The 11,487-nt window shown below is 39.8% G+C and overlaps 1 protein-coding gene across 2 annotated transcripts; it reads right to left on the reverse strand.

Moving 5' to 3' along the window:
• Window positions 1–204: 204 nt before the first annotated feature.
• Window positions 205–7,085, reverse strand: LOC127449856 (nuclear factor 7, brain-like). 2 transcript variants are annotated; one of them, XM_051713457.1, is made up of 6 exons: window positions 6,460–7,085; window positions 4,392–4,487; window positions 4,061–4,294; window positions 3,957–3,979; window positions 3,769–3,887; window positions 206–1,229 (listed from the first exon to the last, which is right to left on the reverse strand). In XM_051713457.1, exons 1-6 carry the CDS (start codon window positions 6,838–6,840, stop codon window positions 682–684), a joined length of 1,401 nt encoding a protein of 466 aa, XP_051569417.1. In that variant the 5' UTR covers window positions 6,841–7,085; the 3' UTR covers window positions 206–681. The 2 variants fall into 2 exon arrangements, with proteins under 2 accessions (XP_051569416.1, XP_051569417.1); XM_051713456.1 differs by having other exon boundaries at window positions 205–1,229; window positions 3,957–4,294.
• Between the last annotated feature and the right edge of the window lie 4,402 nt (window positions 7,086–11,487).

Below are 11,487 nucleotides of genomic sequence, written 5' to 3' on the forward strand. Positions count from 1 at the left end.
TTTCCAGAAGGCCAACAATTCACTAAAAATGTTTTTTTTATTGGTCTTATGATGTATTCTAATTTTTTGAGATAGTGAATTGGTGGGTTTTTGTTAAATGTGAGCCAAAATCATCACAATTAAAAGAACCAAAGACTTAAACTACTTCAGTCTGTGTGCACTGAATTTATTTAATACACGAGTTTCACAATTTGAGTTGAATTACTGAAATAAATGAACTTTTCCATGACATTCTAATTTATTGAGATGCACCTGTATACTTTAATGTTTCTGTTGAATTATATCACTTCACTGAGAAGATATCACAGACACATAAGTTGAGTGTACGTGTTTGTTAAGTGTAAGTTTCTAGATATTTCTCTGGATAGTTTTAAATGTTCACACTCAACAGACACTTAAACATGTGTTTAATGCACAAGTAAACTATTCACAACATATTCAGACACTTAAAGACTTCATGTGTGCATTATGAAAATAATACACCTGTTAATCGAGTATTTCTACAATGACATCTGTAACTGAAACCTTCTGCTTTTGTGTGATGCTGCATCCACACAGATAAAAGAATAAAGTCTAAAATCACGTCATATCAGTCGTTTACAAAGATGAATAAACAAATAATAGAGTTTCACAATTCACAATGATTTTAGTCACAAATTATTTTATAATCTATAATCACAATCAGTCAGAACTGTGATTTTCTGTCACAATCAGTTGAACTGGTAAAATCCTCAGAGGGATTGTATCATCATAATTCCAGAAGAATGGCAAGAGTGTGTGTGTGAATGTGTGTGTGAATGTGTGTAGATGTGTGTTAGTTACAAGATCAGAGAATGACACTTTTCCTCCGTCATAATCCAGATGAACTCTCACACGCTCAAGATACTGTATGACAGGAAACACAGTGGAGGGATGATCGAGGTATAGTGAGAATACTTCATCCTCATCATACTGCACACTCCAGACATCAGTGTTGAAGAAAACTCTTCCCTTCCTCTGATTTGATGCTGTAGTTACTCCAATAATCCAGCATCTATTGTCTTTAACCTCCACATCCCAGCAGTGTGTTCCTGAATTAAAACCCTCTGAACCCAGAACACACTCAAACCAGTCAAATCTCTCTGGATTATCAGGAATTGGTTGTCTGTCCTCACTGCATCTCACACTGGTCAGATCATCAGACAGGATCAGAAATGGATGTGCAGTGTTTGGATCCAGAATCACAGGAGCTGATGAGAGAAAACAACTGTTACATACTGTGACGTATTCTGAATATACACAAAAACAAAGTATCAATTTTAAATGCTTCCTGTGTTATCTTAATATTTGAAAGTTGTTATTATGTTAGTGTGTCGGCGGGTTTAATGCCACTTTCAGATTCATATTTTTTCTCAGTTTAGGGTGTTATTGTGCTACTGTTGTATTTGACAGTGATGTGAACACACAATGCTGCTCTACTGCTCAGTTTCGGTCTCAACATTAGGTGTGTTTGACTTGAACTGCATCTCAATTTGTCGTTTGCAGTCGGACGAGCTGAAAAGAGAGTCGTCAAGTCAGACACTTGCGCTTCTCGTTGTCTGCTGAACCCACATCAATCACAGAAGATCACGCAATGTTTGCTTTCTTTATTGCAGACGAAGAGGAATTCAGATAGACAGATGCTTGAATTTTACACAAAATAATCAGAAACATTATTCATTTGAAAAGTTTATGTGCTACTTAATACAGTGCCTGTTGGGTGTGCAAGAAGAAAGTCCAATAAAAGCCTGTTTTATTTTAATACCAATAAAAGAGTCAGTATGTGAAATCATTCTGAATGTTTTTAATAAATAAACACAATAGCGTATACGGCTGTCACGTGACAAAAGAATGAACGACTCGGACCAAAAGAGTTGAAAGGTGAACTAATAATTTCTGTTTCCTGTACAGGCCTATGCGGTTTTCATGTAACAAACGAACGAGGTTGCGCAATGCGCATGCGTGACCAAAACAACGTAAACGAATCACTCTCTGAGACTACTCGTTCTTCTGAGTCACATTAAAGATTCGTTCAAATGAACAAATCATTCATGAATGACGCATCACTAACCGACATGCACTGCTTCAAGTCCAGCGCCGATCGGCATGAAGTCAAAAACACCTAATATCTTTGGAGGGCGGGGCTTTGGAAACAGGGGGTGTGGCTAATTCAATAGTTAAAGACTTCACTTAAAATCACTTACAACACCTTTAATAACGCATCAATATGAATATATGCTCTTCAAATCTGAACACATGACACACAAGGAATGTAAAAACAAACTTGTTATCAATACTTGCAAAAATGTGTTATATCTTTTACATACTCTGATGAACTCTTTTAATAACAACCATCAAATCTACAGAAGTTATCAGGAGCGGTTCTTTGATAACTGAAAACATAGTTTTCAATTTTCATCATGAAATGTAATTTACATGAGGAGTCTCACATTTACATCCAAATTCATTTACACAGAACGGAGCACAAATCTCAAATACGGCAAAATATAAAATAAATATAAATCTATACAAATCTAACATAAACTAAATACAAATAATCTGGATTCTGTCAGATTTACTGAGTAGAAACTGTCAGTCTGTGTGACACCCAGATAGTGAATGTTGATTTAATCAACACACTCTCACGGTGAAATCGACAGGATTCGTACGACTTTTCTAAATTTGGCTAATTCGTATGATATCGTGCGACTGCACTCGTTTGAAATCCTACGACTTTCACTACAGCCAATAACGTCGCAGGACATCGTTTCCATCTAATACGTGACAATTACTTGCTTCTGTCGCACACAACAGCTTCATATCATGTTTACACACTCGACTGATTGATTAAGTTTAGATAAGGGGTTTGGATAAGGGCATAATATTAATAAGTATGTCCTTAACGACTCGTAAACTCACGTTTACTTCCACATTAGACATCCGGGAATTTGCACGTGATAAAGTCACACGAGTTTATGCGAACAAAATCATGCGACATCACACGAAATAGCCACCTCGTAAATTATTTACGACTTTTCATGAGATCAGGTTGGATTTAACTCTAATGATTTATTGACTGATCACAAACTTTACAACTAAAAATAGACGTTGAATCGACATCTTGCTATCTGGGCAATCATGTTTGGGTTAATGTGTTCATTACACTAAAGCTATCAGATACCCAACGCAAATATCTCTGTTTAAAAAAATATAAATAATTCCAGCAGCAGGGGCGGATCTAGGGGAGGGGACACAGGGGCACAGGCCCCAGCTGAAATCTGGTTGGCCCCGTCAGTGTCCCTGTCCTGGAAAAGCATTTGAAAAAGTTTTTATACTTGTTTCACCAGTGCAAGCCCGAATATCCAAGCAACATCATGACATACTGTGTTGACAGAAACATTTGTGTGAATTACAGAATATCTCGCGCCAGGAGCGCTAAATTAAAGAAAGTTCAACTTTTATGTCTCGAAATATGTCTCGAGACCCCTGTGTTATACTTCCTGTTTCTCGCTGCATGCAGTGACACAGAAGAGAAGCACACATCTGAAGCACATTTAACTTGTACTGCAGTAAAATAACCGAGAATTCTGCTCGAAATGTTGCGTTTGTGCTTAGATTAAATATCAGCTGTATCTGGGAGAAATAGCGCCTGTTTTCATCACGCTTTCTTTGCGTACTTTATTATGGTTTATTAACATGCAGTAACACACTGGCACACTCCTAGATCCGCCCCTGGTTTTATAGACTCACTCTTGTGAACAATGTCTTGCATCTTCTTCCAGACTCTGAATGTCAGGTTTCCCAAGTAATGTGGCACATGAATGAAAGCTCCAGAAGTCATCTGTGGATCCGGCTGTGATCTCTGGGCTCTGGAAGAACATTCAGGAGTCAGTACTGCAGTGACTTTGACTTCACAACCATAGAGAGGAGACACTTACCTTTCCATTGTCACTTTAAAGTTCTGCAAAAGACAAAAAACACTTGATGATCTCCTCAAATGATCAATAAGAGCAGAAATCAATGATGAGAGTTTGACTGTCACCTTTAGAAATGACACATCATCATTGGCTTTCATCATTTCCTTCATGTCTTTGATTGTGTGTGAAAGAGCTGAGATGTGTGTGTTCATCTCCTCAAGCTTCTCCTTCATCATCTGACTCTTCTGCTCCTCTTCCTCTCTCAGTGCAGTGATTGTAGCTTCTTCTTCATCTCGGAGAAACTCATGAAGCTTCTTAAACTCCTCTTTAATCTGACGCTCTGTGTGCTCAACTTGAGTCTGAAATCACGTCAAATTCACTTCAATCAGCTCTACATTCACACACATCACATCATTTATCACCAAATGTGTTTGATTCTTCATTCTGTATCCTCACCTTGATGTGTTGAACTGCTTTATCAAACTCTTCCTTAATGTATTCAGTGTGTTTGAGTTTCTCTTGTAAAGACTTCAGTGCAGTATTGAGTTCCTCCTGCAGTTTAACAAAGTGAAAATCTGTGAAACTGAAGCTGCTGAGAGATTATAGAAATATGTTCATGAGGTCGATTATATGATGTATATTGTTTTTGTCGTTAAAAATACAGAACATTCAGACAATGACTTGAATACACCTTTTCTATGATGAGGATATTTACATTTCTCCATTAAAATTTCTTTAGATATTTTTGTGGGGCTGAAATCCTTGTAAACCGTAATTAGTTTGGAAGAATCTTTTATTATTATTTCTTTAAAGAAAAGCAGTTTTGTTTAAAATATCAACAATTCAAAGTGAGTGTGTCATCAGCAGATCCTCCTCCAGGGATCGCCAGAGTCTTCAAACTCGAAACTCAAAACTGCATAACAGGGTGAAAGAGTTAGAAATGAAATCAATAGATTGTCATAGGGAATAGGGAGTGATCAATCAGTGTTTAAAGAAGGTAAATAAATAAAAGCTAAAGGCCGGCTGATTAAAGTTTTCATTCAGAGATAGTCAATGACATGCATCAGCTGCATAAAGATAGAGTGATCTCCAAGACAGACACGGGATGCCTCCTATAGCAGGACATATACTCAAAGAGCACTTTATTAGGAACACTATAATCCTAACTAAGCTCCTGACCTGTATCTGCATGAAATTATGCATTGCACTGCTGCCACACGATTGGCTGATTAGATAATCACATGAGTAAGTAGGTGTGCAGGTGTTCCTAATAAAGTGCTCGGTGAGTGTATGTGACTCTATTGGACTAAAATTTACACATTAATAAAAAGATGAAGAACAACAAACATTGTAAGTGTTAATTGGAGTAAAAATGAGTTCAGGCTCAACTTGTGCAGTTGCTGGCTCTCATAAAACTCAAAGTAGTTCATGATTTCAGTGTGAATAATCTCGGGCCATCACTTCATGTCATCTAACACTCAGATGATCAGACATCTGTTATAAATCATGGAGCACTTTCATGTCAGGAAAGAAGTGCATACAAGTTCAGCTCAATCGACAGAATTTGAGACATAACTTTTTAATTTTTCTTAAAAAAAAGCAAAAATCTGTGTTCCTGTGAGGCATTTATGGGGCCAATCCATAAACATTAAAATACTCACTGTTTCAAATGTATAGACACAAGATATGAACAAAATACATGTTGACATGATAAAATAGCTGATAAAATCACTTACTAACTTTATCTGTATAAAGCTATATCATATTTTACTAATTTGTTGCCATGACAACATAACGTGGTAAACCCTGTAATCCCACAAAAAGGACGATTGAAACAACTTCACAGCTGAAATAATACATGAGTTTTAACAGAAATATTAATGTAAGTGCTTTTATAAAATTATAAGCTTCACATTTCTGACTTTAAACCCTCCCAAAATTGGCCCCATTCACTTCCGTTATAAGGGCCTCACTGTAACCCAAGTTTTTTGTTAGTTTGTTTGTTAGTTTGTTTGTTTGTTTGTTTAAAGACAAGGAGGGACGAGTCAAAATGATTTTTTGTGTTAATCAACATTAGAGCACATTTGCTGTCGATTGAGCTTAACTTCTATTGAACCAGGAATATTCCTTCAACAGTTACTGGGGGTGCGTTTCATTTAGAAGAGATCATCCATATGGCCTATTCCACTTTCAGACTTTACTTTCCACTATGAGAGCTTCAGATACATTTATTATTTACTTTAAAATACATTTTCTATTGGAGCGAGAGTGAACACAGTTGCCACGACTTTAAAAAAACCCATCATTAATAGTACAGATGTCTGATGAGGGCCCTGTCGGTGGATGAAACATCATGAGGTTTTAATCAATTTAAGTTGAGACTCTTTTTTATTTATTTTTTATCATAAAGAGTGAGTGTTGCACCTTTTCTTACTGAAGATCATACAGAGAAATACTGTAAATGTGTAGATAAATTACATACATGTTTTATCCTTGGATATGACTCAAGATAATTTTTTTGTACCTTGTAAGACGGAACAACTTCACTGATGGGTCTGAATTTATGATTGATGTGTTTCTCTGAATCTCTGCACACTAAACACACATGCTGTTTATCATCCAAACAGAAGAGTTTGAGTTTCTCTTTGTGTAAACTGCAGATCTCCTCACATCCTGATCTCTCCTTTAGGAATGAATCACATAAATTCTTCAACACCAGATTACGAGGAGGTTCATCTCTTGAAGATCTTCTTCTGCAGATGGGACACTCCTGAGTTCTCTTGGTTTTCCAGAACTGTTGAAGACACTCTTTACACACACTGTGACTACACGACAGTAAAACAGGATCCTTGTAGATTTCACAGCACACGTGACAAGAAAGATCTTCCACAGATAGTGAAGCCATGTTTACTGTTTCTAAAAGCTCCAACGATCTGAACTTTACTTTCACTTTCTGAATGTTGCTTTCAAGAATGAATAACTATCAGAATCACCAAAGATCTGCTGTCTACTCTGAAACTAACTTCACAAAAATCCTTGTTGAAAGTGTTTCCCTTAGTTCTGCACTGATCACTGATTCCTTTTTTTGGTTTTGTCCAAATATTCACAGAAGAGTCAGTACGACAGTAAAGAGAGAAACGAGACAGTCACTTCCTGGTGAGTGTTGTATGAGGGTGGAGTTTCTGTGTCTTTGTGATCTCTGAATCTTGTGTTCTTTAAATCTTTGCCTGTCTTAATTGACTCTCTGAGTATTGGATCATAATTTTGTATATTAATTTGTATCTGTCATCGGACATCCAATTTTAAAAACCGTCAATACATGGAGCATCCTCATTACAGTTATATATGGCATGCTTTAGTTCTGATATCTGAAAAACATCTAATTTACTTACATAAACTTGGTTCCCTGAAAGGAGGGAACGAGATGCTGCATCAGAAGCTGACACTAAGGGAGAACCCTTCAGGTAGCGAGACTTTAAAACTCTATATCATCACGCCAGTTTGATTGGCTGGTGAAGCTTAACGCACCACCTATGCGGACAACATCGTGAGCATAAGCTGAAGCGAACTTCACATCATCAGAATTTTCTGTCCGAAAGGAAAGAGCGTATCTCTCGTCCCATAACAGTGAAAAATCAGTAGCTGCAGCACAGCATCGAAGCATGTCGTTCCCTCATTTCAAAGAACCAAAGTTATATAAGCAACCGAGACATTCCCTTTCAAGAAGGTAACTGCGATGCTGTGTCAGAATCTGATGCTAAGGGATACGTATACCATCACACCATAGAGCTGATGTACAATGCCTACTAGCCAATACAGGGTAGTCAAAAGTATTGCTGGAGCCACACCTTCATATTGAGAAATAGGAAGGGAGGTGGAAACAATAAATCAATGGCTCAATGGCAAGACAGAGACCCTAGCCAATGCTGGGTAGTGAAGCAATGCCTCAGCACCCATTCCCGGTCAGCGGTAATAAAGGGAACAGAGCGATCACCTGGTCAAGGGCTTTGGCACAATGACACTAGCCAAAATGGCAGTGATAAACATTGTACATTTTCACACCTTCACACTTTTTGGTCAGTGATCAACCTTCTGTAAAGATCTGGGAAGATACACGCAGGTTGTAAAACCTGGCAAATGTGTTAGGAGAAGCCCAACCTGCAATCAAACAAATGTCATCTAGAGACATGCCCTTCATTCATGCCTAGGAGGAGGCTATACTCCTGGTCAAATTAACTTTTATGTCCCTGGAGAACTGTATGCCTGGCCAGATGTGAGCACAATAGCATCCACAATCCAGTGGGACATTCTTTGCTTGAAGATGGCTAAATCCTTTGTGCAACCTCCAAAGCAAACAAACAGTTGTTCTGATACCGAGTATTGAATCATTCGGTCAATGTACATGCTTAATGCTTTCACAGGGCAGAGCATGTGTAGTCTCTTATCCTCATTCAGCTAAAAGGGAGGAGAGGGAGAATGCTTGTAGGCTAACAACCTTAGCTCTAAAGGGGGTTGCCAGCACTTTGGGAGCATAAGCTTCCCTGGATTTAAAAATGGCCACCCCTAGAGTTCACTAGTTCAAATCCCGGGGCGTGCTGAGTGACTCCAGCCAGGTCTCCTAAGCAATCAAATTGGCTCGGTTGCTAGAGAGGGTACAGTCACATGGGGTAACCTCCTTGTGGTCGCTATAATATGGTTCGTTCTCGGTGGGGCGTGTGGTGAGTTGAGCGTGGTTGCCACGGTGGATGGTGTGAAGCCTCCACACGCGCTATGTCTCTGTGGCAACGCGCTTAACAAGCCACGTGATAAGATGCGCGGGTTGACGGTCTCAGACGCGGAGACAACTGGGATTCGTCCTCCGCCACCCGGACTGAGGTGAATCACTACACGACCACAAGGACTTAAAAAGCACATTGGGAATTGGGCATTCCAAATTGGGAGAAAAAGAAAAAAAAAATGGCCTTTGACAGGCCTGGTCTGAAATCTACTGTCATGGTCCTGTCTTTCTCAGTCTGGGTTTTGGTCTGACAGGGCCGTGGCATTATCTGCCCATGTCTGTTCTTGTGTAAGCATGGTCTCTGTTTTATTTCAGCCCGTGCACTTTTCAGTCTGTTGTGTTTCATGTCTGGAGTATGGTGTCTGGGTCCTGACTTCCTGTCTAGTTCGGTTCCGGTCTGTGTCGGGACCCGGACATTCATACTCCTTGTCTGTCTGTTATTGAGGTGGGTGCATCGTGCTTGTGTCATCTTGACTGCATGCACTCATGTCGATAAACTTTGTCGCTCTTTGTGTCTGTCTATTGCGTCCGTGCCGTGCTTGTGACACAATTCGGTCACTTCAGTAAGGTGTTGGGTGTGCATGTGGCTGAACTCTCACACAAGTGTCTTCTCTCGTTGCGTTTGTCGATTGGCATGAGTGTATATCGCCTTACTGTCTGGGCGATGTGTGCTCATGCCAATCGGATGTTTTGCCTGCTTGTGAGAGCACGTGGCTTTGTTACTGTTTCTGTAGCACAGCATGCTTTTCTGTCTTATGTCGTCACATCCCGCCTCCTTGTTTGCTTATTATTGTTTCAGTAGTAACGCCTGCCCTGAATTAACCCGCTAGATTTCTCTCCCTATTTTAGTCTCCTCGTGTTTGCTGTCCGGTGCCAGTTCATCTTGTTATTTTGTCGATCCTGTATGTTCTCTTGTGTTTTCTGTTCACCTTCCTGGTTCCAGTTCGGTCCAGTTGGTCCTGTTACCCGTTTTCCCTCTGCCCCAGTTTGGATTTCCTGTTTACCCTACAGGGCAGTTTTTGTTGGTTTCCCCCTTGTGGGATTTTGTGTTTGTTTATTAAATAAAGTATTTTTGTTTTGAACACACTGTGACATTTACATAGAAGTTATTGATCAAAAGGGCCTGAAAGTCCCCAGTATGTTTGACTGATGCCAAAGTGATTGACAGCACAGTCTTCAGTGAGAGTTATGTATTTTAATGCTTCTAGTGGCTCAAACAGGGGACTGTAAGCACATTCAATACCAGCTCCAAGTCCCAGACCGGGACAGTGGTGGGACGAGAAGGTCTCAGATGTCTTGTATCTCACAATAATCTACTGACTGGGAATGTCTGCCTGCCGACATGCCCTTGAAAAGGTCAAGAGTAGATGCTGTAGCAGCGACATGAGTGTGGACAGAGTGAGTCCTACATTCAAATGTTCTTGTATAAAAGAAAGTATGGTCTGCACAGTGCAATGCTTTGGGGCCTCATCTCAGGAGGAGCACCAGTTAAAAAAGGGTCACCATTTTAAGGCAAGCAGCCACCTCGTTGAGGGGGCCCTGGCCTGTAGAATAGTGTTTAACACCAGTTGTGACCACCATATTGTGTCAGAAGAGCCCCGTTCAGAGGCCAGACATGCAGTGTCCATAGCTCTGGCCGAGGATGCCAGATCCTGAGCTTGTGAAAACAGATCCATCTTCAAAGGAATTTCCTGTGGGGGAGCAATGAGCAGCTCTACCATCTCTGTGAATTTTTGTCATTTGTGAACTAAGGCATCCAAGCCTAGTGGAGCTTGCATTGTCATGGAGTACCACAGGTGACAATGCGTAGTCTCCGGGGAGGCAAACAAGTCCAACCGGGCTAACTTGAATACCTACAATGTTGTCTGAAATGTTTACGGGTGAAGTCTCCATTCCCCCATTCTGGGATGCTGATGCAAGTTTAAGTCTGCTTGGCCGGGGACATGCGTCGCATGGATCGATAGCAGACATAACTTGCTCCAGAGAGAATTTGGCTCACCAAGTTCAGCATTGGGCATGACCAGGGCTTGAAATGAGGGGGAATGTGAGGGGATTCCATCCCCCTTTTTGAAATAAATTTTTTGCAAAAATTAGCCCCCTTGTAAAACTACCATCCCCCTTACTATCCCCTTTAGATTAACTGTGTCATGTATTACCTGTAACTAATTATACAAGTAAAATATTTTAATTCTATATGTTTGAAAAATAACAGACATTAAATAATGGGGATTATCCAATCAGAATTACATATTTGGGGTTGCCAGATATTAAAACACACAATCCCCCAATCAGATCTTTACACTTGCACAATTTGGAAATATACTGCCAGTGTTATGCTTTAGTTGCAAAATCTGGCAACCATGAGCTTACAAGCTCTCTCTCCACTGAACAGAATTGAACAGAATTAAGTAAGATATCGCTATGAAAAGTGCGTTTACAACATACAGTATACATGTTTTTAACTAAAATATTTTCAGGTTTTCACCCATAAAATGCTTTTGTGTGTAGAACTACTTTCTTACATCATTGTTTAAGCATCCTTTGTAGAAACAGCCCAAACTTGTCTTACTAGTTCGGTAGGAAGTAGAAGAGATAGATAGATAGATAGAGAGAGAGAGAGAGAGAGAGAGAGAGAGAGAGAGAGAGAGAATCTTAATTTTAGACACTGCCTTGACCGTGGCACGCGCGTGCGTGTGTGTGTGTGTGTGTGTGTCGTCCGTCTGGTCAGACAGTAAAGCTGCTTGGCATTCAGAATGATCAGATGAGTTTAATTCT

Source organism: Myxocyprinus asiaticus, chromosome 13 (assembly GCF_019703515.2).
Source record: "Myxocyprinus asiaticus isolate MX2 ecotype Aquarium Trade chromosome 13, UBuf_Myxa_2, whole genome shotgun sequence".
Classification (NCBI taxonomy): domain Eukaryota; kingdom Metazoa; phylum Chordata; class Actinopteri; order Cypriniformes; family Catostomidae; genus Myxocyprinus; species Myxocyprinus asiaticus.